The sequence below is a fragment of the Leptonychotes weddellii genome, chromosome 2 (genome assembly GCF_054177405.1).
Source record: "Leptonychotes weddellii isolate Sample4059 chromosome 2, ASM5417740v2, whole genome shotgun sequence".
Taxonomy (NCBI): Eukaryota; Metazoa; Chordata; class Mammalia; order Carnivora; family Phocidae; genus Leptonychotes; species Leptonychotes weddellii.
Window position 1 is genome coordinate 69,326,648 of NC_138370.1, and position 26,005 is coordinate 69,352,652.

Sequence of the window (26,005 nt, forward strand, 5' to 3'; positions counted from 1 at the left end):
ATGAGAGAGTTGTTGCTATTCCTTTCTTCGATCTCCTGTTGAGTTTGTAGGTGTTCAGAATGGTTTGATCCCTACCCAGCTGAATTCCTGAGAGGAGACGAAATCCAGGTCTCCTACTCCTCCGCCATCTTGCTCCGCCCCCTTTAATGCCATTTTTAAGGAAGGATTTGGTCAGCTTTTCCTAATCCCTCCACAGCTGCATTTTGACTATTTAGATAGAGCAACAGCTGATCAAGGTTATGTGTGTCTCTAACATATTTGCCTATGACCTAGTTCTTAGATGAATCCTGAAAAGTCACTATAATGTCTAGAGACACCTGTTAGCAATTCACGTATATTTATTTGTGCATTGGTTGTCATCTCTTGCACACTCTGGACGGATGACCGATGGTGGTTAGCAACAGAAACTCGAAGTTCAAGGGAGAAAATGGGAAAAACGCAAACCATCTTCCAGGAAAGGAATTTGGCTTTTGAATTGAAATCTGTAGAGAAATCACCATCTTTTCCAAAGATGATGCTCCCTAAGTATTTCCATGGGCCACCCAAAACCTTATGTGTAATTATGTTCCTATTTCAAAGGCCCTCAGAGATCAAAAGGGATTGACTTGGTGGAACCACTGTTTTCAGGAAGGAAAGAATGAGCTGGTGAAAGCCATAGTCTTTTTCAAGGACTCGAGTGAGGGCTCTCCCCCGTCCTTGTCATCATGTCTCCTTTCTCACTGCCTCAACACCACCCATAAAAGTCATAGTACAGCAAAGTACTTCTGCGAGTTTAGCTACACTGCACCTGAGTTCTCACCCTGACTGTGAGTAGAGGGACTGCTCCTCTGGTGAAATATACTCTCTTAAATTTGAGGACCTGATGGGTCACCAACTCGAAGCTCCTGAAGGATAGAAGGTTTACTCCAAAGTAGGAATTAAAAGTAGGGACACAATCAGGCATACTTTGAAATTAATTTCAAAGATGGAAGTGTGTATCTTTATTTTAAAAATGCATGGGCAGTTGATTCACTTAGGGATATCATTGTTTCTAAACCATAAACATTTCTGATCAGGTAAAAGAATAAGCACAAACAACTAGAGGATTAAAGATCACACACTTCAAGAAACAGAACTAGCCTAATTCTAAAATCTATTTTGGCTTATTGATCACGTAGAAGTATTCTCTTTCAATTTGCCAAATCACTCAGTCCATTTCTAAGGATGTTTTTATGGACTTTGAAAATAGATCTTGTGTTTCTGCCAAGGAGGGCTTTTGTTGCCAATAAATAAACTCCATACACATGCACACATGCACATAGACACAGGCTTCAATCTAGTTTCGTGAATAATACTTCAAGAGCAGTCAACACTATTGTATGTTAATAGTTTAGAAACTTTTACAATTTAAAGTGAGGCCAGGAGCCAAAGTCCCAAAGGAATACTTAATTAATGCTCAAAAAATAATTGTTGATTGAAACCCTGTTCAGTCAACACATCTTCGAGAAAGAAAATATGTATTTGCCGACATAGAGATATATTTCTACTTTCACTTAAAATGGCTCATCTTACTCACATGCGCTTAGTCATTCTCTTGTCTCTCTCTACATGCTCATGCAGTTAGATAATACGCACTCAAAAGATATTTCTTCAACAAATGATCCTTAGAATTGCAAAGTATATGTACATGACCTGAGCAGAATTACTTCTTAAGTCAAGACACTTAAGGGAGACAAAACTCTTAATGAAATGTACATATTTTGAGAGACTTTTAGATCAGAAGATGACCCAACAGATCATTTCATCCAACCCCTTCATTTTACAGATAAAAGGACTCCTGCGCCGGGGAAGTAAAGTCGAATTGTCCAAGGCCAGAGAGCCATCCGTTGGCAAAGCTGAAACTTAAAGACTCCGGGACTCCCAGGTCTCCCAACACTTAGGCTGAATACTTTTCACTCCTACTCTACCATTTCGCACGTGGTGTGTGTTTTAGGAAATCCATATATGCAATAATATTATACATCCATGTTTATAAAATATACACTGGCATGTATTGAAAGTTAAGCCACTCCTAAGTCAGTTCCTTACAGAAACCTTCGCCTATTCCTCAGACTTGGTCAGCAAGCCCCCATTCACTCGCATAGACTAATGTCCCAATCATTCAGAGTACTAACCCTGGGCATAATTTTACATTTTCTTGTATGATCACATGACTGTTAATTCTGTGAGGACAGGAAACACATCTATTTTTGCTATTATATCCCAAGCATCTAGCACAGCATCTGGCACTAAACAGCAAACTCTCTGGGAAGAACTGGGTAGCCACCGTGGGTCTTGGACTCCAGAATAAAACTCTGCTCATTTTGGCATTTAGGATGCCCCTAACATAATGGCTGTGAAGGGACCCCTCCTGGTCAAACAAGCCCCTTGCTGACACTCAGAGGGTGTTAGGCTTCTAATAGGCCTTTCAATTGCCTGTTTCTTCAGGATGAATGGAGAATAGCAGTTCAACAGACATTTGAGAAAAGCAAGCACCATGATGTAGAAAGTCCAAGATTAAAAATCAACAACAATAATAAAAACCCAGAAAAATCTGTAGCAGAGGAAGAAAAAAAATTAGAAGATATTTCAAAAATTTTCAGAAAAAAAGAAATTTCGAAAATAAAAGATATTTCAGATTCACTTTGAGATACTCTATCTGAAAGAAGATACATGTCCATAAAGTAAGAATTGGATCCTATAGAAGAGAAACAATCAAGGAATAATAGGTCTTGAAAATGAAATATGATATCTGAAATAAAGCATTCAGTTGAAGGGCTGGATGACAAAGATGAGTAAATCTCTCAGAAATCTGTATTGGTTTCATATTATTGCTATAACAAATTGCCACAAACTCAGTGGCTTAAAACAACACAAATTTATTACCTTACAGGTCTGGAGGTCAGAAGTTTAAAATGGATCTTCTTGGGCTACACTCAAGGGGTAGGCAGGTTCCTTCTGGAGGTTCTAGAGGAGGATCGGTTTCCTTGGGTTTTTCAGCTTCTAGAGGCTGTCTGCATTCCCTAACTTGTGGCTCCTTCCTCCACTTTGAAAGCCAGCAGCATGGTGTCTTCCATCTGACCCCTCTCTCTCACTTCTGCTTCCCAGTCCCAGCTCCTTCTTTGATTCTGACTCTCCAGCCTCCCTCCTTCCCTTATAAGAACATTTGTGATTTCATTGGACCCATCTGGCTAATCTCTCCATCTGAAGATCTTCAACTCACATCTACAACGTTCCTTTTGCCATGCAAGGTAACATGTTCACAGATTCTAGGGATTAGGCTGTCCTTAGCAAAACTGATGAAATGATTTTAGTAACAGCTAGAACTATCATTGTGACTTTCAACATGATGAAGAAAGAAGAGATCCCACAAGCTTTCAGTGGAAAAAGAGATCCCCTAAAAAAGATTGATAAGCAGTCTGGCATCAGTTTCTCACCAACAATCCTAGACAGCAAGAAAAAACTCTAACAGTGCCTTCAAAGTTCTTTGGGGGAAATATTTTCAACTTGAAATTCTTTAACACAAACTATCCATCAGGGGGGAGAGTGAAATGTAACACATTTTCTCAAAGTTGGCCTTCATTTTTTTTTTTAAAGGAAATAACTCCTAGCTGAACTCCAACAAAATGAGGAAGTAAGCCAACAAAGAGGATGATACAGAATCCAGGAACTGTAGATTCAGCCTGGGACAGCAGTGAAGGTAAGTCCTGAGAAAGTGGTCGTCCACGCCTGGGCTGACTTATACAGACTGGAGGGCCAGGGAGACAGTTCCAGGAGGGAGGGCCCCAGAAAAAAGGGGGGGCATTTGGTAGACTAAATAATAGGATGAAGACTTTGGTAAAACTTGAAGATGTGACAAAGGACCAGAAGTGTTCAAGGAGAAAAGAACTAGTTAGAGACAATAGAGGATTGATAGATAACAGATTAGATGTAGGGATAGAGAGATGAGAGATAGGTAGATATATATAGAGAGATTTGTTATAAGGGATTGGCTTGCACGATTGTGGGGCTGGCTCTACAAGTCTGAAATCCATAGGCCAGGTTATCAGCAAGGGAAGATGACAGCAGGTTGAAACCACGGATACAGGCTGAAAGCTGGTGTCCACAGGAGGAATTTCTTCTTTTTTTCTGAGGGAAACTTCAGCCCACCACTTTAATCTCCCTTACTTAGAATCAACTGATTGGGGGCTTTAATTACATCTTCAGAATCCCTTCACGGCAACACCTAGATTGGAGTTTGAATAACAGGACTCTAGCCTAGTCACGTCACAATATCAAAAACCTCATGACACTGAAGTCAAAGAAAAGAAAAGAAAAAAATCAGTAACTCTAAGAAAAACAAAAAGATCCCATCGTTAGAAAGTTATGGTCCTGGGGCACCTGGGTGGCTCAGTCGGTTAAGCATCACCCTTCAACTCAGGTCATGATTTCAGCGTCCTGGGATCGAGCCCTGCGTCAGGCTCCCCACTCGGCGGGGAGTCTGCTTCTCCTGCTCCCTCTGTCCCTCCCCCTACTTCCCACCCCCGCTTGTGTGCGCTCTCTCTGTCTCTCTCTCTCTGTCTCAAATAAATAAAATCTTAAAAAAAAAAAGTTATAGTTCAAATAAAAAGCAAACTGCACTCAAATGTTATTTTGATTACATGGTAGAACACACAAAGGGAGAACCCATTTGAAGTTCCCTCCAGAAACATTTCCCTCTGAGGGATGCTGTGGTTGAGATATTAGAACCATAGAGCTGCTTGGCTCTAGCTGGATATTATTTACATAGTTATGATAATGTAAATGCTGTTTATTGGCTTGGAACATGTAGAATCAACCTGTGGCAAATCTCAGGAGACTTGACTCTGTTTAAGGAACACGGTGTAAATGCCATCAACCCTGACTTTGTGAAAATAGAGGTTCGGGTTACAAGGCTGGGAGGAGAAGCTGAGGGTAGAGTGAAGGAAACAAGAATCATGAAACTGCTATCCCGGGCGCAGGCAGGAAGGGGATGTGGGAGCCGTAGAGTCTAGCGAAATCGTCTGTCACGGGGGATCAATAAATGAGGTCTAGAGTCGATAAATCAAGAAATGGAAGTAGAAGCTTATTATTTAGAGCTGTGGAGATGGCAAGCAAAAGAAAAACAGTCACGGATGACAATGGTGTCCTCAGGGCAGCAAAATTAAGAAAGGGGAGAGCAGAGCCTGACCTTGTCGCTTTGCAAGGTAAGTCCCTTTGTACTGTTCGTTAATGATCACAGGCATGTCACCTGAATAAAAAATGTAAACAATTGTGTTTGTAAAGAAAAATCTCAAACAAAACAAAAGGCTGTGTGAGAGAAGTAGAAGAAGAAAGTTCCAGGAACACTGTAGGAATCACCATATTTATAGTGGAAATCCAGCATTACCATCCAATCCCGTCTTCTTCTGTCTCCATCCTCAGTGAAGCCCCCCCCCCGCCCGAGATTGGTGTTGGGGGTCAACATTCAGCACTGGGCACACAGCTGGCCTAGGGGTTGGGGAAGAATGCTAGAGGACAAGTCAAGTATCACGTGGTAGTAACATAACATCTGACCCCGGGTCAAGATCACAGGGCATTTCTCCAACTGCCCGGCTTCCCAGGCCATCTGCCTTTTGGCCACTCACATGCACAGTCAGCTCTGATCAAACGGCCACTTGGCCGCCACGGGAACGAACCTGGAGAGAGGAGACGGCTCTGCCAGTGACCCCAATTCTCCTAGAGGGTCACCACACGCTGCAGGTGAGTAAGGCTTTTGTTGGAACGGTGCCAGGTCTGACTTCCTCATCGCAATTTCCTGGCAGCTGTGCTCCAAGGCTAGATGAAATCTTGACTCTTACCAGAAGCCACTCTCAATAAACATTTGCTGAATAAATGCTTGCATACATGAATGAATGATTAGAAGCTAGAGGAGAAAGCCTCCAAGACGGGCTTGGAGGCGAGCGGGGCGGCAAGTGGGGGCACTCCATTATCTTTGTAGGTGGGGGAGCAGGGTGGGCAGGAGGAGAGATGTGGGGGGCACGGGGGCAGGCAGAGGGCAGATCACGGAGAGCTGGCTTCTCCGATCAGTCTTCTCCTCTTCGTGCTGTCCGCTCTGAACTCCTCTTTCTCTCCTGCCCTGTGACGCTCGGCCCCGGGCCCCGGGCTCTCAGGCCTCTTCCCGGCCACCCCTCGGTTCTGCTCGGCATCTGCAGTGAGCATGCAGTTGTCCCTGCTGTGCACATACTTCTAATGCATGGCTTCTCCACATTCACGGAATGTTCCTCTGATCTCCCTCCTGGCCTTTCTTCCTGCATGCCATCTAGTCTTTTCTAGGAGTTCCGAGAGAGGGAAGACAGGTCCGCACACACGGACCCCTCGCCCCGCAGCTGACCGGCTCATGATGGCGACATACCTCATCGAGCTGTTCTGTGGTCGGGGTTGGGAGCTTTTTCTCCCTCTCTCCCGCCACGAGAGCACCTCCGGAGGGAGACCTTTTCAGCGGTGGTTCCAAGCTGCAAGTAGAAGCCGCACAGGCAGTTGTGCAACCCGGGAAGAACCTCCTGTTCTTGGGTGTTACGCAAAGCTGCAAACATGGCTACACCGTGCTAGACGGTTCTTGCCACTCTCCACGGCCACTGCCTCAAGGCTGTCATTCGAAAGAGGGGCGCGTTCCATGAGCAAAAAAGAACCTCAGTTTTACCATTCCAAACTGAAGGGCTGTGAGGCTTCTCTTTCTAAAAGCATAAAAATGGACTTGGGACAAGAATTTTCAAGGGAACTTCTGTCACTCCCTATAGAGAGAATGAAGGAACAAAATGCATAGTCCCTTAAAAAAAAGTTGAATAACTTGGCCCATGTATAAATAAAGCAAGTCATCACAATTTCAGAAACTAAGGGCCTATGAAACTGCAATTTTAAGAGCTCCAACACAGCTCAGTAATTTTATTACAGAATTTGCATTCTGACCTGCGGTACAAATTTAAACGTAATTTAGAAGTATCTCCAAAGTGTGTGTGTTGGGGGGGGAATAAATGAAAGTACCAAATAGCACTCAGTCGTAGTACGGTTACATAATCCGGTGTAAAACAGAGATCAAGCACAGTAAGCAGATGCCTTAGCCCCAGTTTTAAAGTGGTGCCCTTGATATTATATTTAATCAGTTTAAGAAGCCTGTCTAAGAAAACTGCCAGAAGCATCAGGCTTCTCTGATGGGAAGGCAACATGGGCAGGCAGTGGAAAGATCCCTGGAGACCGGCTTCCAGACAGAGCTAGGACGCTGAGGTGCCGCGCGGCCGTGGGCAAGTCCCCCAGCCGCCCAGGACGAAGCTTTCTTCATTGAGGGAGGGAAGTCGATATTGGGTGAGATCTTAACCTTTTATTGGCCACAGATGGTTTTGAGAATTTAATGGAAGCTATGGGCCCATCCACCTGCAGGGAAAATACACCTCAATACGTGCACAAAACATTTTAACTGCAGTTTCAGGGGCTCATCACACCCCCTGCCACAACCCTCCTCCTCTTATCCCGCGCACGTGGGTATCTGAGGGTTTGTGGCCTACCCACTCTCCCTGGTTCTTCAAGGTCTCTCCTTCTGTGACTGTCTGCTGGGGCGCCTCAGCTCAGTTGTGCACCAGGCTTGGCCACATCCTCCACTCTTGGAACCCCCCAGTATAGCCTTCCGGTCACAAATGCCCTTGATGAAAGCTTGTTGAATTAAACCTTTGCAAATACTCACCTGACTTCACGCATCTCCTGTGTTTTTACTGAACACTATTCTGAAGAAGTAGAACATGAGAATCCCAAGGAAATGAAGCTCAGATCTCACATTCAGACTCAGGTGGTGAGACTTCCCTATGGAAAAAGCAAATCGTGTTCAAGGGTGAAAGGACAAAAATCGTATTTAGAATAGCAGTTTCTGGAATGTCAGTTTACTCCAGCAAAAGATCATAAAGCTTTAGTAAATTCATTTTCTCATTCAGACAAGCATTCACTAAGTGTCTATTGTATTCTGAACCTCAGGTAACACCCCAGCGCCTGAGAAGATAAACGAGATACAGTCCTGCATTCAAACAGCAGCTAGTCGAGTGGAGGACTATGAGGAGAAAATTACAGTAGGAGCATTCGTCACTTACAGTGGGAGTATGTCGAGAGTGTTATAATAGCATAATGGGGGGGGGCAACACTGCCCGAGACAGCTGCAGGAGGTCCCAAATACTACTACTGCTTTTTTTTTTTTTTAAGATTTTATTTTTTTATTTGAGAGAGAGACAGAGCAACAGAGAGCACAAGCTGGGGAGGTGAGGGAGAAGCAGACTCCCCCTGAGCTGAGAGCCCGACATGGGGCTCGATCCTAGGACCCTGAGATCATGACCCGAGCCGAAGGCAGACGCTTAACCGACTGAGTTACCCAGGCACCCCGGCGCCAAATACTTCTTGATAATGAGTTGGAATTTTCTGGGCAGCAGAAGGACCTCTCAGACAGAGGCTGTGTAAAAGCAAGTGGTCGTCAAGGATGAGGAGAACAAATTTTCCAGAGTGACTGGAGCTTAGGGCCTAGATGGGGACACACTAAGAGGTGGAAGCAGCCAGACTATGCTCTGCAAGAGGGTGGCACTTCATTGACCTCATTATTTTACATGTCATATATGGTGATAAGGACTAACTGAAGGATTTTCAATGGAGTAGAGTGATAACACTGGTATTTTAGAAAAAGCACGTAGAGGATGGATTGAAGATGGGGGAGCCTGAAGGCAGGTAGTTCACACTCTTTACACACATCTCTCTTTGTATGCTCTCTTGAGAAAAGTTTTATTTGCCTAAGCCCCATGCTTATATGCCAGTTTTTGATAAATATTTCTTTGCTTAATTGGTAATCACGGTTTGCTGGGAGACATTTGACCTCATATTCATCCATTATGATTTTGTTTTTAACCCCAGTTTGAACAAGAAATCATTTATATGAGCTTTTATACACTGCATATGTGACCACAAATATATTTTAACTAAGAAATACCACACTTAATTGGAAAAAAAGAGCCTGCAAATCATTCGTGAATGTACATTCAGTTAGCTCTAATTTGTAGTCTCCGAAATGGTGAGCATGGGTGCTGTTGATGCCGCCATATTGTTTCAAATGTCTTAACATTTTATTTCGTAATCCAAGCATTTACAGTTTTATATGTTATAAAACTATGAATGCTGGTTGTATGCTACCACCAAGATGCTTTACCTTGCCTCATGTTATTCATTCTTTAATTCCACAAACATTTACTGGGCCCCTACCATATTCCCAGGCGATGTTCTGTGTTCTGTTGTATAAAACAGAAAAGATCCCTGAGCAGGTGGTGACCACTGGTGATGTGATGGAGAGTGCCTCGGGACCACCACGGCCAGAGAGGTCAGCAAGGACCGAAGGAAGTAATGCTCAAGGGGGAGTCATCGTGCAAACAGCAGGGAAAAGAGCATTGGAGGAAGGGGGTGGCTGGTGCAGAAGCGTTCAGGTGGGAATGAACCTGGTATGTTTGAGAATTTGGATTGGGGTGGGATGAAGCCAGGTGGGAAAGGTACTTCAGAACCAGAGCGCACACGACACAAGGACACTGAATCTCAAACCTGAGACCCACTGCCTCTTTAAAAAGAATTGTAGTGCTCCTCCTCCTGCTGAAGATAAAATTCCTATATATGTTAATTTCACCTTCACTGTTTTAAAAGTTAACAGCATATTAAGAAGACAAAAGCTATCTAATTCCCCTAGGAAACGTAAGAATGGTATTAAACCATAAATCCTGCCCCTACTTTGTAGGTGGCCAATAAATTGATGGACCTCATCTGCAATATTTCCCACGAGAAGAGTAAGACATGTCCTACATGGTCCGTGTTGATTATTGTTTATTTTGTTAGACGATTATTATGACAACCACAGTCTATGCTTCATATAGTAGTTCCCTCATCTCATCTCTCGATGGAAGAATATAACTAGTCCAAAATTTTTGCTCATAAGCCCAAACTGGTATCATCAATCAGCCATTACTTCTTGTTAAAAGTAATTTTAAAAAAGCAATTTATAATAAAGGACTTTGTATTTCAACATGTAAATGCTTAGGCACGACTCTGCTAGAAGACGTACGTAAGCGCATAATGGCCCAGTTAGGCAAAACTAATGTGCGTGTGAAGGGATGTTGCAATAGTGACTTAGACACAGCCAGGGGCTTCCTCAGCAGTGAGGTGATTTTCTGAAATGGGGAACAGTTCTAGAGAAAACTTGGAACAAAACACAGCACAGCCTTTTCTGCTTTGCATTTAATATATAGTATCAAGTCCAGATCCAGCCTCAGATAATGATCGACCGGCAGAATGAAGGCCCATCCTGCAACTGTAGGACATCTAGCATTCCTCACCCTGCCCACTAAATGCCAGGTGCAGCGCCCCCTCTCAAATACTATGACAATTCCAATGCTCTCACCAAACTCCAATCTCTCCCTAGCAATGAGAACCACCGAGGCATGGCCTTATGAGACATAGGAAGGAGTTTGGATTTGATTCTAAACACCTATGGGAACTTAATGAAAGGTTTTATGCTAGGAAGTAACATAAAATGATTTGCGTTTTTAAAGGATTTCCCTGGATGCCCTGTGGAGGATCAACTGTAGCAAGAGCAAGACTGGTGATAGGGAGACCAGCCAGAAAGTGATGGTTGTAGTCCAGGCAAGAGATGATGGTGCCTTGGGCTAGGATGGAAGGAGCAGAGGTGGAAAGAAATGAATAAAGATATGTTTTGAGGGTAGAGGCAAGGGATCTACTGATGGAATGGATTGGGATGAGAAAAGATTTTTGGCTTTAGCAACTGGATGAATGATGGTGGTCTTTACCAAGAAGGGGAAGAGCATGTGGGGGAGTGGCATGGGATCATGAGTTCAGTTTTGGCCATGTTAAATTTGAGATGACACCATGTGGAGACGTGGAGCAGGCAGTTTAGATGTCTGAGTTCCAGGGGATGCCCTGGCTGGAGACACGTCTGTGAGTCAATGGTAATAGAAGGCAACCCAAGCCATGGGATTGGAGAGTAGAGGAGGTCACCTTGAGAGAGCGGGTGTAGGAAGGAGAGAAGGACAGCCAGGACAGAGCCTTGGGGCCCTCCAACACCATTAAATGAGGCCTCTACTCTATTAATTATTCCATTACGAGAAATACTGAAGTTTTTACATTAATTTTAATGGGAATATTTAATGATTAATGACACCAGTGTTGGCTTATGAACAAAAATTTTGGAACTAATTATACTCATTTATCAAAGCATGAAGATGTACTTCTTCATGAATTTCAAATTATTTCCCAAAGCGTAGAGTATGATTATCCTAACAATCTTATGATACAAAAGTAGTAATCAGTGTTTGCATCAAGGGCAGTCTACATAAGGGAGAACTTGGGCTTGTGTTCTCATGAAAAACTATAGATGAAGTCTATTAATCAATCTTTATTCGTCCCCTACAGAATAGGCACTGAGATTTTTCAGCTGGAAAATCACTTTTATATTTTCTAAGGGAATTTGATAGATTCTATTTTCTAAGTTAAAAAAAAATCTTTTTCACAGCTTTATTAAGATGTAACTTTCATGCCATACAACTTTATTTTTTTAAAGATTTATTTTTTTATTTTGGAGAAATTGAGAGAGAGAGAGATGCAGAATCCCCACTGACCGCACAGGGAGCCTCATGTGGGTCTCAATCTCACGACCCTGAGATCATGACCTGAGCTGAAGGCAGACGCTGAACCGACTGAGCCACCCAGGTGCCCCCCATACCATACAACTTTAATGTTTCTGAATTTGAAGGCAGTTACAGTGAACTTTCGAATAGACATATATAGGTTAAAAAATAAATCACCCTGGCAGTCTAACCAAACATAACAATGACATCTCTTGTTTCCTGGGCACAAACTCAGGTAACAGTAGGACAAGCAGACTTTATATCCTTGTCCCTCTTCTTCACAACATTCCTGATAGGTATGCCTCCCATTTTACAGAGAGAAATCTGGGCCCAAATAATTGGAGACCTTCACAGAGATCACAAGAGGTCATCAGGGGCCAGGGTTTGGATGCAGGTCTCTGACTCAGACCCTTTCTCTCTCCCTTACTTCCTCTAGCTCCCAACCTCCTGGAAGACAGAAGCTCCAGTCTGGAATATATATAGGAACCCTCCACCCATTTTAAGGGTAGATCAGTGTCACAACCCATTGGGATTGATTCAAATTTTAAAGCGTTTTACTGTCACAGGGGGATTAGCTTTAGAGCCATTTCTTAGTGGTGTTACAGTTAATGCCTTATGCTTATGTAGAATTACATATCCTATAAAGGTTAAATTGGTTTATCTTGTCTCCTTCCTCTCAAAAGGCCCTATGCGAATTCCAATTTCTACATATATTTAGGCAAGTGAGGGGGTAGAGTAGGAAAATTGGTAGGGACAGGAGTTAATGGATTTTACTAGATGCCAGTGAGTTATGAATACATGATGACTGGTAACTGGTAGAATCTGCTGTGTATTTAGGCAGACACCCAGGGCAGAGTGGCTGCCAGCTCACCCAGTTAGGAATCATGCACTTCCAGAAGTAGAATAGGAGCCTTCCATGTCCTGACCAGAGGAGACAGAATTACACTACCAAAATAAGTCCTTGCCTAAAAGGGATAAACAAGAATTTGGAATGTTGGAACCACACAGAAAAAGAATGGCTAAGGTTGTGGGAAAGGCAGCCACTGGATGTGAATTTCCAGTGGGGTCGCCTTTCAACAGACGGAGCAGACTCTGGGAAAGAACTGAAGAGTAGCTTGAATCCTTTGGGGTCAGTGGCACTCTAGGTCGGTTGTGTGTGTGTTGGGGGGAGTTACGGTTCTGTGATCAGGTTTGGCGAACATTCGAGATAGAAACCACCAGGATGGAACTGGCAATAAAGAAATTACTTTAATATTGGCAAACACAAGGGTAAGAGGTGGCCTAACGTGCAGCTAGTCTATAAATTAGGGGTGGCGCTGGGAGAAATGTAAATCAATATTTGTAAGTACTCTGAAAACACAGTTATTTAGTAGTAAATAGAATAAAACTGGCAATATTGTCACATCAAAATTCTTCAGTCAAGAAACCATAGGGGGGATTCTTGTTGGAAGCAGCAGGGGAAAGAAACATCAGCTGTGCTATACACTGGGCATTGTTTTTGTGTTTTTTTTTTTTCCCTCTACTCTAATGCTTACTATTGTTGTGGGGATTTAAAAAATTCTTGCTAGGTTTCGAATCATCTACCATATCCGAAAGATAATGAGAATACTCAAGAGTTCATTTAGGCCTGTATTTATGAAGCCCTCCAGGTCATCATCACCACTGCACCCAAGCCACTATTAAGTGCTTACTGTGTGCCTGGCTCTGTGCCAAGTATTTAGTGCACCTATCACACAACTTATGAGCGTGACTATTCTTTTTCCATTCACGGATAATGAGACTGAAGTTCATACATTAATTCACTTGCCTGAGATGACACAGCTGGAAAGTGACGGAGTCAGCATTAAAAAATAAGTCTATAATAACTCATGTGCCCAGACTCTTTAACTATGGCATCAGCAACATAACTGTAAATCCATGGGATGGAAATGTGGTAGAGGTGAATCTATTCTTTAGTTTCCATCTGACCCAAGGCCAAGGGAAGAAAGAAAAATTTCTCTCGTGCTCTCACAGGTATCTAGTCCTAAGGAATAGCAGCAGCTCAATTTCAATTTTTTTCTTAAGAGAGAGAGTTGGTGGGGGAGGGGCAGAGGGAGAGGAAGACTCTCCAGCAGACTCCGCACTGAGCACAGAGTCCGCCTCTCTCGGGGCTCCATCTCAGGACCCTGAGATCATAACCTGAGTTGAAATCAAGAGTCAGATGCCTAATCGACAGAGCCACCCAGGTGCCCCTTCTTTTTTTTTTTTTTTTTAACCTTTTTCAAACTTACTATGTGTTTAGGGACAAAGAAGGCTATGCTACTTTGACTTACTTGTTTTTCGGATCAAGGTGGGGGGGGGGATTTACAAATTATCAGCTTTTCACAAAGTCTTCCTTAAAGAAGTCATTTCCAAGCTTTTAAATATGATAGGACCCTGCCTTTTAAAGAGCATATTGCATCTCGACAAGAATGTATGATGGCTTTTCAGTTGCTAGCACTGAGCTTCCAGATCTGCTGTGAAGAGGTTTTCAGTTCCAGTGCTTGGAAACTGCAGGCCTGACAATTCCCTACAGCACCATCCTTGGGGACCACTGCCTTAAAAACCACTTAAGAATTATAAAAATTATAAAATTACACAGTCAACAGACTCAATAAAAAAAAAAAAAGGCTTTTCAGTAAACTGCCTACAATCCCAATTATCCCAGAAAAATAAGAAATGTATTTGTAACAAAGAAATCAATAAACATTGAGGCCAGCAGCTCATCTTCTGTGTTGGGTGAAACCTCAGAGTTAGGAGATCTAAATCTGGTACAATATTCGCAAGGCATTTGGCAACCATCCCCTCTGAGAAGTCTTCCCTGACTCTTCTGGTCCAGTTTATGTTCCCTTCTGTGTCCTTTGCTGACATAGCACAGTGTTATTGTCTGTTTGCTGGCTTCCCTTTCTCTTCAGAGTGCATGCTGCTTAGGCGGGGCTGAGGATTTATTCACGTTTATCACCCAGCACAATGGTCGGCCCAGGGTTGGTGCCAGTTAACGGCTCAACAAAGGGGGCCGATCATCATCTCCGTACTAATGGGACTAACCTTTAGACCTGAACTTCCTATAGCGTGCTGAGGATCTCTGTGCCAGCTTATCATAACCACCTGGTTCAAGGACAAACTAATTTAATTACCAACGGTTAGTACAGGTGACTTTTGGTTTCTTCTTTTTGTTTCTTAGACTTTTAAAAATCTTTAGTGAACAAGTATTGTTTTGGCTAAAAGAAAATTATCTACAGAAATGATCCTTTTTTTTTTTTTTTAAAGATTTTATTTATTTGACAGAAAGAGCGAGAGAGCACAAGCAGAGGGAGCAGTTGAAGGAGAGGGAGAAGCAGGCTTCCCGCTGAGCAAGGAGCCCGATGCGGGGCTCGATCCCAGGATCCTGGGATCATGACCTGAGCCGAAGGCAGACGCTTAACCATCTGAGCCACCCAGGTGCCCCAAAATGATCCTTTTTTTAAAAAAAGATTTATTTGAGAGAGAGAGAGAGACAGCACTAGAGAGAGAGAGAGCGAGCATAAGCAGGGGGAATGGCAGGCAGAGGCAGAAGTAGGCTCCCCACTGAGCAGGGAGCCCAATGTGGGACTCGATCCCAGGGCCCTGGGATCATGACCTGAGCCGAAGGCAGACGCTTAAATGACTGAGCCACCCAGGTGCTCCAGAAATGATCTTTACAAAAGTATGTTCATACTGTATCGCATAAACCACACACTCTTGTAGGCTGACAAAAACTCAAACTACATGAAGCAAAAGAGGGATTATCCACAAAGACTCTGGTGTCCCAGGAAAACCAAGAGCAGGAATGTGGGAGCAGTTGGTTAAGTCCTACACCCCACAACCTGGATGCCCAGCCCATACAGGGCCAATCCCAAGGTTTACTGTAGCTTCAGCCAGGCACAGGATAACCCTTCCTTACTTCCAGCCCCAGAAGTCCCAAAGAGAGAGGTCCCTACCTGGATCATCGAACAGTGGCCAGAGGGACTGTATGATAAATCCCACAGAAAGTCTGTGGGTTGGAGGCATGTCTTTAGAAACCGGTGGGCAGATGCTGGGGTGTCCCAAGCAGCAGGTATCTGTCACACATACTTTTACTTACACTGTTCTCTTGCCCAGAAGCTTCTCCAATGATCAAAATGTTTTCCATTCTTCAAAGCTCCACCTTAAATACCACTTTTTCCGTAAAACCTCTATTGATCTCTACTCACCCAAGTCTGAACTGTATCTTCCTGCCTTTGTGCTCCTCTGTGCTTTTCATTCTGCCTTATTTTATAGTAAATTTTTATGTCTGCGAACTAACAAGAGAAAAGGATGGCAATTACGTTTCCAAGGTATTTTCACACTTTTTTCTTCCAAGAGAGCTTCACCTCCACTTTGTGATAAGGAAACAACACTATCTCCTTTTTACAGGTAAGGAAACAGAGGCTCACAAACGTTAAGTGACCCAGCAGACATGCATAAGCGTGTGTTATAATACAAGTATTCTCTCCAAGGCTTTGTCCACTTGCACCACGATGTTTTTGGAGACAGCAGGATGCAGTAGAAATTTCTGTGTGGTCATCGTTTGGGGAATCAAATAGGGCTGGTAAACAACTGTGGGAAAGATGTATAAAAATACAAAGGAGAGGGGTGCCTGGGTGGCTCAGTCAGTTAAGCGTCTGCTTTTGGCTCAGGTCATGATCCCAGGGTCCTGGGATCGAGTCCCACATCGGGCTCCATGCTCAGCGGGAAGCCTGCTTCTCCCTCTCCCACTCCCCCTGCTTGTGTTCCCTCTCTTGCTGTCAAATAAATAAATAAAATCTTTAAAAATAAAATAAAAATACAAAGGAGAAAGGGTGGCATCATTTTGGCCGGGGAAGACTCTAAGTCTCCTCCAGCCTGCATCCTTCCAGGGCAGACTGTTGGGGCGAGGGTGGGGGATGGGAGAGCGGCTGCGGCATTCCCGTCATTCCTGCAGTAAGCAGATGGGCAGGTGAGCCCCGTCTTGTGGCGGTTTTAGTTCTCATTCTTTCCCAATATTACACTTGCTTTCTTGTGTGAGGTTTAGATATTGGAACTTTTGGTTGACTGAGTGCTGTCCATCAATAATTGCTTGTGCTGCAATTCCTCACATAAATTTATACATTTAGGTCTAAAATTCCAAATTTTGCTAGTTTTTTCTTAATTTCCGAAGTTCCACATGTCCTTTCTTTTCCAATTTAAAGGGAGTCTGCTCTCTTCACGATTCGGTTTCCCTGTCTCTGTGTTAGTAATTTAGTTTGTTAACGTCTGGCAAGGAATATTTGAGAAAAATCTCTCAAAAGAGTAGTAAATCTTATTATTCCTAAAATCTAGTGTGTGAATTCAGGAAGGAAACAACAAAGTTTTAATCAAAGTAAGCAATAATGACAGGTTTATTTAAAATTTCCAGTAGAGAAAACCCACTAGTTTCGGAATAAAAGTACTCAATGTACGAGAGCGTTAAGTGAATATAAAAGATTAGCAGAAGAAAAATAAAACCAAACATAGTACAAAAAAATTTAAAAAGTTTGAAATGGATTTAAACAGGGATGTTCTTTAAATCCTCCAAATATTTAACAGTTACTAGGTTTGGCAAACAATTCACTTGAAAATTAAAGCCTATTTCTGTAAACTCCATAAAAACTGCTTAGTTACATTCAAGCACTCCATACAATTGGTATTGAAACATACAGGCAGTCGATTTCAGAGTAGCAGGAATTACTCATTTGCTCTCACAGTTACATGAATTAAACCAGCTGCATAACTGCTTTTGGAGAGGAAGGGATAGAAGACACGAGAAAAAAAAAAAAAAAAAGAAGTAGGATAAAATCTCTAAAAAATGGAAACACAGCAAAATTCAGACATCAGTTTGTTTCTTGAAAGCAACAAACTGACTCTTTACAGTATATTCTACATTTGCAGTTGTCATTTCCCTCTCCCCCACCCCCCTCAAATGCTCCTAAATCCACTAGTCTAATCAATTCTTAACTTCCAAATAGTCTGTACATATATATTTAGCAAAGAGCATATGCCTAACATTATTCTGACAGCAGTATGGTCAGCATACAATTTTAGAAAGATTACTATGTATATCATCAAGATTAAACTTTACTTAAAAAACAAAAACCGTTACTAAACAAATAGTTTTAAAATATTATGAAAACCCATGAAAAGAAGACTCAACATGGGTTCTAAACCTGATAAAAACACACTTCAGAGAGACTATTAATGCTAAACTTTTGCCAAACGATGACCTTAAAGTGCCAAACACAAAAGAATCTCTTAGGATCGTTTCTCCAATAGATAATTTGTCCCTGGCTTGGCCATCTCTCCTTTAACTATACACGAAGTCCTGCTAAAGGTATGCATTTTAGTTGATTTTACCATAAAATGTTACAATGTAAACTGAACAGGTTCTTGATATCGACAGTATGTTACCAAGGTTTTTTTATTTCTGAATCCAACGGTTGGTCACAGAGGTCAAGTATTATCAAGGCTCCTTGGTCAGTTCTCGATCGTGTCTGACTCATCCATCCTTCAAGTACATGCAAGGCTCAACAGTTTTCAAGAGGCAGAAGCCTGAGGCCATTTAAGACACAGATGAAATAGGATTGTGAGGTGAACCCATCTGAGTAAGAACTTTATCCAGCCACTGGAGCGGGCCATGCAGGTGGATCTCAATCCAGCAGGGGGTGCTAGTAACATCCTGGCGGTGGTATTCTGCTCCCCAACCCTAGAAGACACACTGGAGGTCATTTAACTTGCTTAACTCCGTGGTTAAACTTTTAAGTAAGAAGAGTTCTCATAACCAGACATGCTGATTAAAGACACGGATGCTTTCCATAAGAGAGATGCTTGTGCGCACACACACACACACACACACACACAATTTGGCAGGCAATTTCAGGGGATGGGTGTGTTCAAGGGTCCCTAAAGCCCCTCCATACATTCCAGGTTAAGAGGTACTGGTCTTGGGGAATGAATTTTCAAATACATTATAAGGCTGTTTTAACGAAGGCACTTTTTAACTTTCATTTTCATTTCCCACTATGTTACTGACAGGGTTGGAACAGATATTAAATTCTCATTTTATCACCAAGAAAACAAGGAAAAAGCTATGTTAGACAAACTGACATTCTGCTTCTCCCCCACTCAGTCACTGGTGGTCCTCCTATCAACACAAGAGCTCTTGATCTTTCAATCTCGAAGCAAACTGAGAGAAGCACATACATATCCAAAAAGCTATTACTGACACCTCATCATGGCTTTGAATCAATAGATTCCACCATACACTTGTACAAGAAGGTAGCTTGCCAGACATCTTCAGTATGACTGAACTGGGACACCAAAGTTGCATGAGAGAAAGGCAATCTTGCAATTGCAAAGATCAAAAAAACTCATTGGTGTGGTGGCCAATGGAATATAAGCTCTGATAAACCCTTGTTTCACAAGGGATGTCAGAGAAGGTTGGGTACTACTTCTCTCTGACACCCACCTACTCCAGGAATTTCAAGAAACACATACAAATATCAGAACCTCCAGCTAAAAGCTGTGAGACATGAACTGCCTATGTATATGCACCCATGCATTCCTGCATCTATCAGTACATTGCTAACTTGAAAGGTTTGTGTGCATGTTTCCTCCATTTGATAGGGAGTTCTTTGAAGGGACCAGATCTTACTTACCTGATCTCAAACATCTAGCACAGTGATTGGCACAAAGCAGAAGCCTTAGAGATACTTGTTCAGCTAAACTGACTTGGATTTTTCAGATATATGGGGAGTTTAGTGTGCAAATAATTTATAAAATGTGTGCTTTAAAGTCCAAAATGATTGTCTTCAAAATAGCACAAGATTGGCTATTAATATGAGTAAAACGTTCTGTATCATTTCTCTAAGATGCTAAGTGTGACAAGGGCAAGGTATGCAATCCTTATGATAAAAAAGAACAATACTGTACAAACACTATACAATTTTTTTTGTTGCAAACGTATGATAAGCAGCTGCCCTTTATCAGGTCGGCAGGAGTTTTAAAACAAAATTTGCTGACCCTTAACTCCAAATCCAGCTTCCCAGCTATGTTCATTATATCTTGTATTATCCCCCATTCCACTATATATCACATTATTTTATGATTAAATACATACTAGGGCATTAGCATTGTGAACCTAGAGAATGAGGTGCTTTTTCAATCTTTGCATTAATTCTCTGGAATAGTGCTAAAAATATTTGCTGAATGAATGAAATCTAATACATTTTTAATGCATGTCCTTATATCACACTTTTTATTAGTGTAAAGTTTGTTTTTACTTGTGTAAAAGTGAATAATTAAAATTTAAAGTAGAGTCGTAAATTCTTCTTGAGTGGTCCTTCAGTAATAGTAGACTACCACACTTCCCATCTCCATCCATCCATTTTAAACATGATGATCATGAGGATTAGCAAAGGATCCCTGTGCCTTAATCGCACAGTTAAAATGGCAGCGAAAACTAGAACCTGGGTCTCTTGACTCTTAACAGGTATTCTTTCCTCCATACCAGTAGAACAACAAACAAAAAGAACTGCTGGCAAGTTACTGTCCTCATTTTAAAATTCATTTTAGCCAAAATGCAAAGTCAAAAATTAAACAGTGACTGTCAGTTGTGGATGAGTAAGATCTCTGTAGTCTCACAGGTATATAGAGTATTGGTCAACCTCTTTAAAGGGTAAAAAAAAAAAAACCTTTAAGACTACAAAGGGACCAGACCAGCCACACACAACTGTTGAATAATGTTTTAAGAAAACATTAACAGAACAGAGTCAAAATCTGCTAATATGATTCAAAGAAGTAAGAAAAAAATGATACGCAGGGAAAGGTATCTTTGATCTAAAGGATGTTTAACAAAGGAAGGTTCCAAAATTACCCTCTGTAACACACACATTACAAAACAGGTTTAACAACAAGTTAGGTGAGCTTCTGAAGAGAGGACATAAAAGGTGATTGCCTCACCCAAATATATAATTAGTTCTGTTTCTCGAGGTAACAGAGGATGAAAATTTATCTTTGAGAATTCAGAGACAAGTCAGTCACTAGCGTAAGTTACAACATAAGTTACAACTCATGAAATCTAATCAGATATTTAATTTTTTTACATTTCAATGACATCTTAAAATTTTTTATTTCTCAGAGGCAAAAGAGAAGGCAGAAAAGAGGTTATTGTGAGTAATGTCTTTAACCTTCTCCATCCTCAACCCTAACAATAATCTTAGAAGTAAGGCATCTACTAATCTGTGGGCAAGGGTCTTATTAATTTTTGAATTATAAGAAAATGATGTTTACTGAAAACATTAAAAAAACCTGACCAATCAAAAATAAACCCCAGTGTGATGAATTTTTATTTACAAAAAGGTCACCTGTTTATTGTTGAAACAAAAGCAACAAATGTTACCATCACAAAGGTACTAAAAACACAGAATGAAAAGGTAGGGAGGGTGGGTTTACTGAATTGATCTCTTAAGAAAATGATGCATTTAAATTATACATGTTAAATATATAACAAAATATTTTCTTATGGTTCTACAATAGTTAAAACAGTGCTTATTCGAATAGGAAAAAGCTATTCAAGCCTCCTACACTGTTGACATGTAATACACACTCCTATAATTCTAATTCTATCCTCATAATAACGGACATCCTTACTAAAGTTCAAAAACGCCTCGGTAATAAGTTGGCTTCTACGGACACATAACAAGAAGCTACAGATTTGTACACTGAGGGGAAGTGCAGCAAGTGTGTCGAATCGGAGCTCACTTACCTTTACAAAGCTCATGCGGATGGTGCACATTTTAGTGAGCTCATAGACTGTCTCGAAGCCATGGTTCACAGACTGTGCCAATAACTGAGCGAATTCTTGGTTATTAAAAATTTTCAAACTACACCCACTAGGGATCTTGCAAACAGTAGTGGGGTGAAATCCATGATGGTAGTTGCAGTTCCGACTTTGCACAAAGATGCTGCTGTCGCTGAGGCATTCGGCATACACTTCCCCTCCAACATAGTAAAGATGCACTCCTGTAGGAAGACAACACATGCAATGTCTTCATTATCATTTTTCTCAGCCAAAAAGCATCTGTGTATCTTCAAGATATGAATTTGCATGGATTTAAACTTTGGCTAACTAGACAGATACTCTCCAAATCTTGCACAACTGATAAAATCTTAGTTAACCCTATTAGGTCATACAATGTTCTTTCGTTAACACGTATGTCTAAGAGGCGTCTAGGGAATAACAAAGAAAGGAGGGTCAAGACAAGTAAAAGAACTAGAAAACCAGAGGTGGAGGAAGTAGTGCTGAGAGCTAGAAGATGTAAGGTCCAGGGGAAAATAATTATAAAAATAATTCATACTGTGTGCAATCTGATCTCCCCGAACTACCATCTGCTCCAAACTTCTTCCTGTGACATCTTAAAGTGCCAGGAGTGTAGGAAATTGATCCTACCCAGCCTTTAAAAAAAGGAAAGTAGGGGGAGGGGGGCTCTCTGACAAAGCCCTGCACCATTAAGGGAGATTATTATAGGCCATGCAGCGAACAGAGTCACATCCCATGTGGCTTTAAACAGTCTACTGTGCAGGTAACTCTGGCATATGCCTCAGCCAATGCTAAAACTATTGTCTCCAATCCAATCCAAAAAATTATGTGTTGTGTTTACACGTACACACAATGGCTAAGACTTCTGTAACAATTAAATAGCTGCTGGAACAGAAGCCCACCTTCCTGCCTGATGTCGAGAAAACAATTTAAGAGACAGAGTGTGTGTGTGTGTTGAGTTTTTTCCTGATTATAAAAATGAGGAATTTTCATTGTGAACATTTAAAAAGTAAAACAAAGGGGCGCCTGGGTGGCTCAGTTGGTTAAGCGGCTGCCTTCGGCTCAGGTCATGATCCTGGAGTCCCGGGATCGAGTCCCACATCGGGCTCCCTGCTCGGCGGGGAGTCTGCTTCTCCCTCTGACCCTCCCCCCTCTCGTGCTCTCTCTCTTTCATTCTCTCTCAAATAAATAAAATCTTTAAAAAAAATAAATAAATAAAAAGTAAAACAAAATATAAAGAAGCAGAAAATATCATCACTTGTTCAGTGACACAGAGGCAAGAACTGTTAATAGTTGGACACACTGGATTACAGGTTTTGAGTATCACTAAACTTTCTCTGCAAACATTTAAAGTATCTACACGATATATGGATACAACAATTTACTTTAGCAATTCTCCCAATACTGGACCATAGCGTTGATACTAATTTTCTGTTATAACAATGCCAGTATAAATGTCTCTGGATTATTTTTGATAATATCCTTGGGAGAGGTTCCTGGAAGTTAAATCACTGGATCGAAGGCTCTTGACTCACTTTGCCAAACGACTTTCCAGAATGCTTGTATCAATTTACACCCTACCAGCAGTGTATGAGTGCTTTTCTCGTTTTGCCTGGGCCAGGACTGAGTAAGTTTAAGACAAAAACAAATAAATTAAAATAAATTACAGCTGAAAAACAATATTGTTTTAATTTGCATGTGAGACTGGATATGCTCTCATATGTTTATTAGCCATCTGTTTCTCTTATGAACTTACTGTTCATATTTCTTACCTATTTATCCCACTGGGGTTCTAGTATTTTTATTGTTTTTTTATGAGCTATGTGTAAGCTATAAATAATTTATTTCCTATTTGTTTCCCCATTAGTCCTTTGTATTTTTAATCTACAGAAGTTTGAAAGCTTTGAGTAGTCAAATCTCTTGTGATCTTTTCTACTGCTTTTTATGCTTAGAAAAGTTCTACCTCTTTGATCAAATGTATTTTCTTCTAGCTTAATAGCTTACCATTAAAAACAAAAAACAACAAAATTCAATTCATTAATCTATTTGCATATACGAAATGAGGTCAGGGTTTCTCCCTATAGCCTCACCTAAAAGCTAACTTTGTTACTGCAGGACCACTAGAAGACTACGGATTTGTTATGCTTCACTTAACATACATTAATTTTGAAATACAATATAGTCTGAGTTTAATTTCTTCTACCATTTTGTCTAAACCTGATTTAATTGTAGTTTTCATAATATTTAACCTAACATCAAGATTTTTTTCTTTATTCTCCCATTAAAAAATTTAGCTATTTTCACTTGTTTATCCTGCCAGGTAATATCAGAGCACATTTTCCCACTTTCAAAAAAATAACACATTGTGATTCTGGCATGGGTTGTTTTAAACCATAAACTGAAATTAGGAAGAACACACATCCTTAAAATATTCTCATGATATTAAGCCTTCTCTTTAAGGAACACTGCTTATTTATATACCTAAATTTTCTTTCTCTCAGTAAAATTTGGTTTTCTTTACATAATTCTCATGTATTGCTGATTCAGATTATTTCCAAAAAGTTACATTTTCTGTTGCTATTGGAAATGTGATTTCCCCCTCCACTATATTTTCTAACTGGTTATTGCCAGATTAAATAAAACTGGCATATAGTTTCTAAAAATAAATTCTTTAGAAGTTTCTAGATAAACCACCAGAACTTTTGAATAAACACAAGGACCATAAATATTAGCAGGTCAGTATTACTTATGTCAGTAATACTAACATGGGTGAAGGAGGAAAGGCACTCATACACAGACTTATGGTGCAAGTGGCAAGTAATAAAAGCTTTCTGGAAAGTAATTTGGCATAATATATCAGGAGCTTTCGACCTACTAATTTCACTCCAAGAATCTATCCCAAGAATATTATCAATTAGTTAATCACATCATCTGCAATATTGATAATTTTGGCTTACTTCCATTATCGATAACTCTACATTTGAATACATTAGTCAAGGCATCTGGACAATTTTAAATAACCGCATTCCCAGAATCCTTATTTTCTTCCTATTTTTTGTTTTTTTAAAGTAGGCTCCACGCTTGGCATGGAGCCCAATGTGGGGCTTGAACTCACCCTGAGATCAAGACCTGAGCTGAGATCAAGAGTCAGATGCTTAACCAACTGAGCCACCCACGCGCCCCTCTTCCTAATTTTTAATAGAAATGTTCCAGAGTGCAATGGCTTTTTAGTACTTTGGGGTAATGGTCAACTTCAGAACTTAGGGAAAAATATATCCCTCCATCCCAAATGTATGCAAAATTGTGTTTATGTACAATTTACAGGGTTTACAGATCATAGATCTCTATGTTACAAACCTAGGTTCTAGCATTTCATCATCAAATGTGGAGGTTAGGGTTTATTTTTTCTCCCTTAATCATATAAAGGAACTATCTATTAATTCCTGTTTTAGGCTTTTTTTTTTTTTTTTTTTAAGGATCAAGTGTTGTATCTCAAATGCCTTTTAAGCATTTATTAAATAACCACTTAATCTAGTCCACTATTCTAAATTTTATAGGTCATTTTAAAAAAATGTTTACCATAGAAATAATTTCAAACTTACAGAAATAGAACAGCCAAGAGAAACGGAACAAAGAACACTCATATAACCACTATCCTGATTCATCTACTGTGACAAGTTTGATCATTTGCACCTCCTTCCCCTCTATGCTTTTACACACACCTTCGTATGTATTCATATATACACATCCACACATATATACATGTATATGCATAGATCTATATATATTCTGACCCAGGATTTTTTTTAGATGGACAGATCTCTCTACTTATCTACATGTTTGTGTGTATATACATAAGCGTGTGCATTTCCTAAGACTAGGGATGTTCTCTTACATAGCCACAGGACAGTCAGCAAAGCCAGCGCATGTACCATTGATGTAATAGTCTTCCCTAACCTATCACTCGTGCTCTAACTCTACCTGCTGACCCCAGTAAGGCCCTCTGTGGTATTTTTTCCCCTTTCTGGGACAGATCATTACACAGCTTATTGTAATGTGGGTCAATGGGTCAGCTTATTACACAGCTGTCATAGCTCTTTAATCTCTTTTAATGTGGAACATTTGCACACCTTTGTCTTCTGACGTTGATATTTTGGAAGAATACAGTTCCTCCTCACCCTTTTTAATAGAATTTTGAGTTTGTCTGAAGTTTCCCCACTGATGAGATTCAGACTGGCATTCTCGACTGGAAGTCTGCATAGGTGATCTTACTTCCTTCTCAGGGCATCACATCCGGTGGTATATGACATCCATCTGTCTCTCACTGGTGATGATAATTTTGATCTCCCAGTCAAGATGCTGTCCAATGTCTCCACTGTATGATTACTGATTTTTATTCTCCCTTGTAACTAAGAGGCAGTCTGTGAGGAGACAC

The 26,005-nt window shown here is 40.9% G+C and overlaps 1 protein-coding gene across 14 annotated transcripts in view; it reads right to left on the reverse strand.

Moving 5' to 3' along the window:
• Positions 1 to 333: 333 nt before the first annotated feature.
• Positions 334 to 26,005, reverse strand: part of SMAD1 (SMAD family member 1) — a 91,587-nt gene continuing 65,915 nt past the window's right edge. For 13 of the 14 annotated variants that reach the window (XM_006744101.3, XM_081811816.1, XM_081811818.1 and 10 more), the window contains 2 exons: positions 21,517 to 21,773; positions 17,087 to 18,456 (listed from right to left, as the gene is read on the reverse strand). In XM_006744101.3, coding sequence (XP_006744164.1) covers positions 18,313 to 18,456; positions 21,517 to 21,773 — 401 coding nt within the window. In that variant the 3' untranslated portion in view covers positions 17,087 to 18,312. Of the gene's footprint in view, positions 6,644 to 7,732; positions 7,849 to 17,086; positions 18,457 to 21,516; positions 21,774 to 26,005 lie in introns of those variants that run through there. The other variant, XR_014142831.1, reaches the window with a different exon arrangement.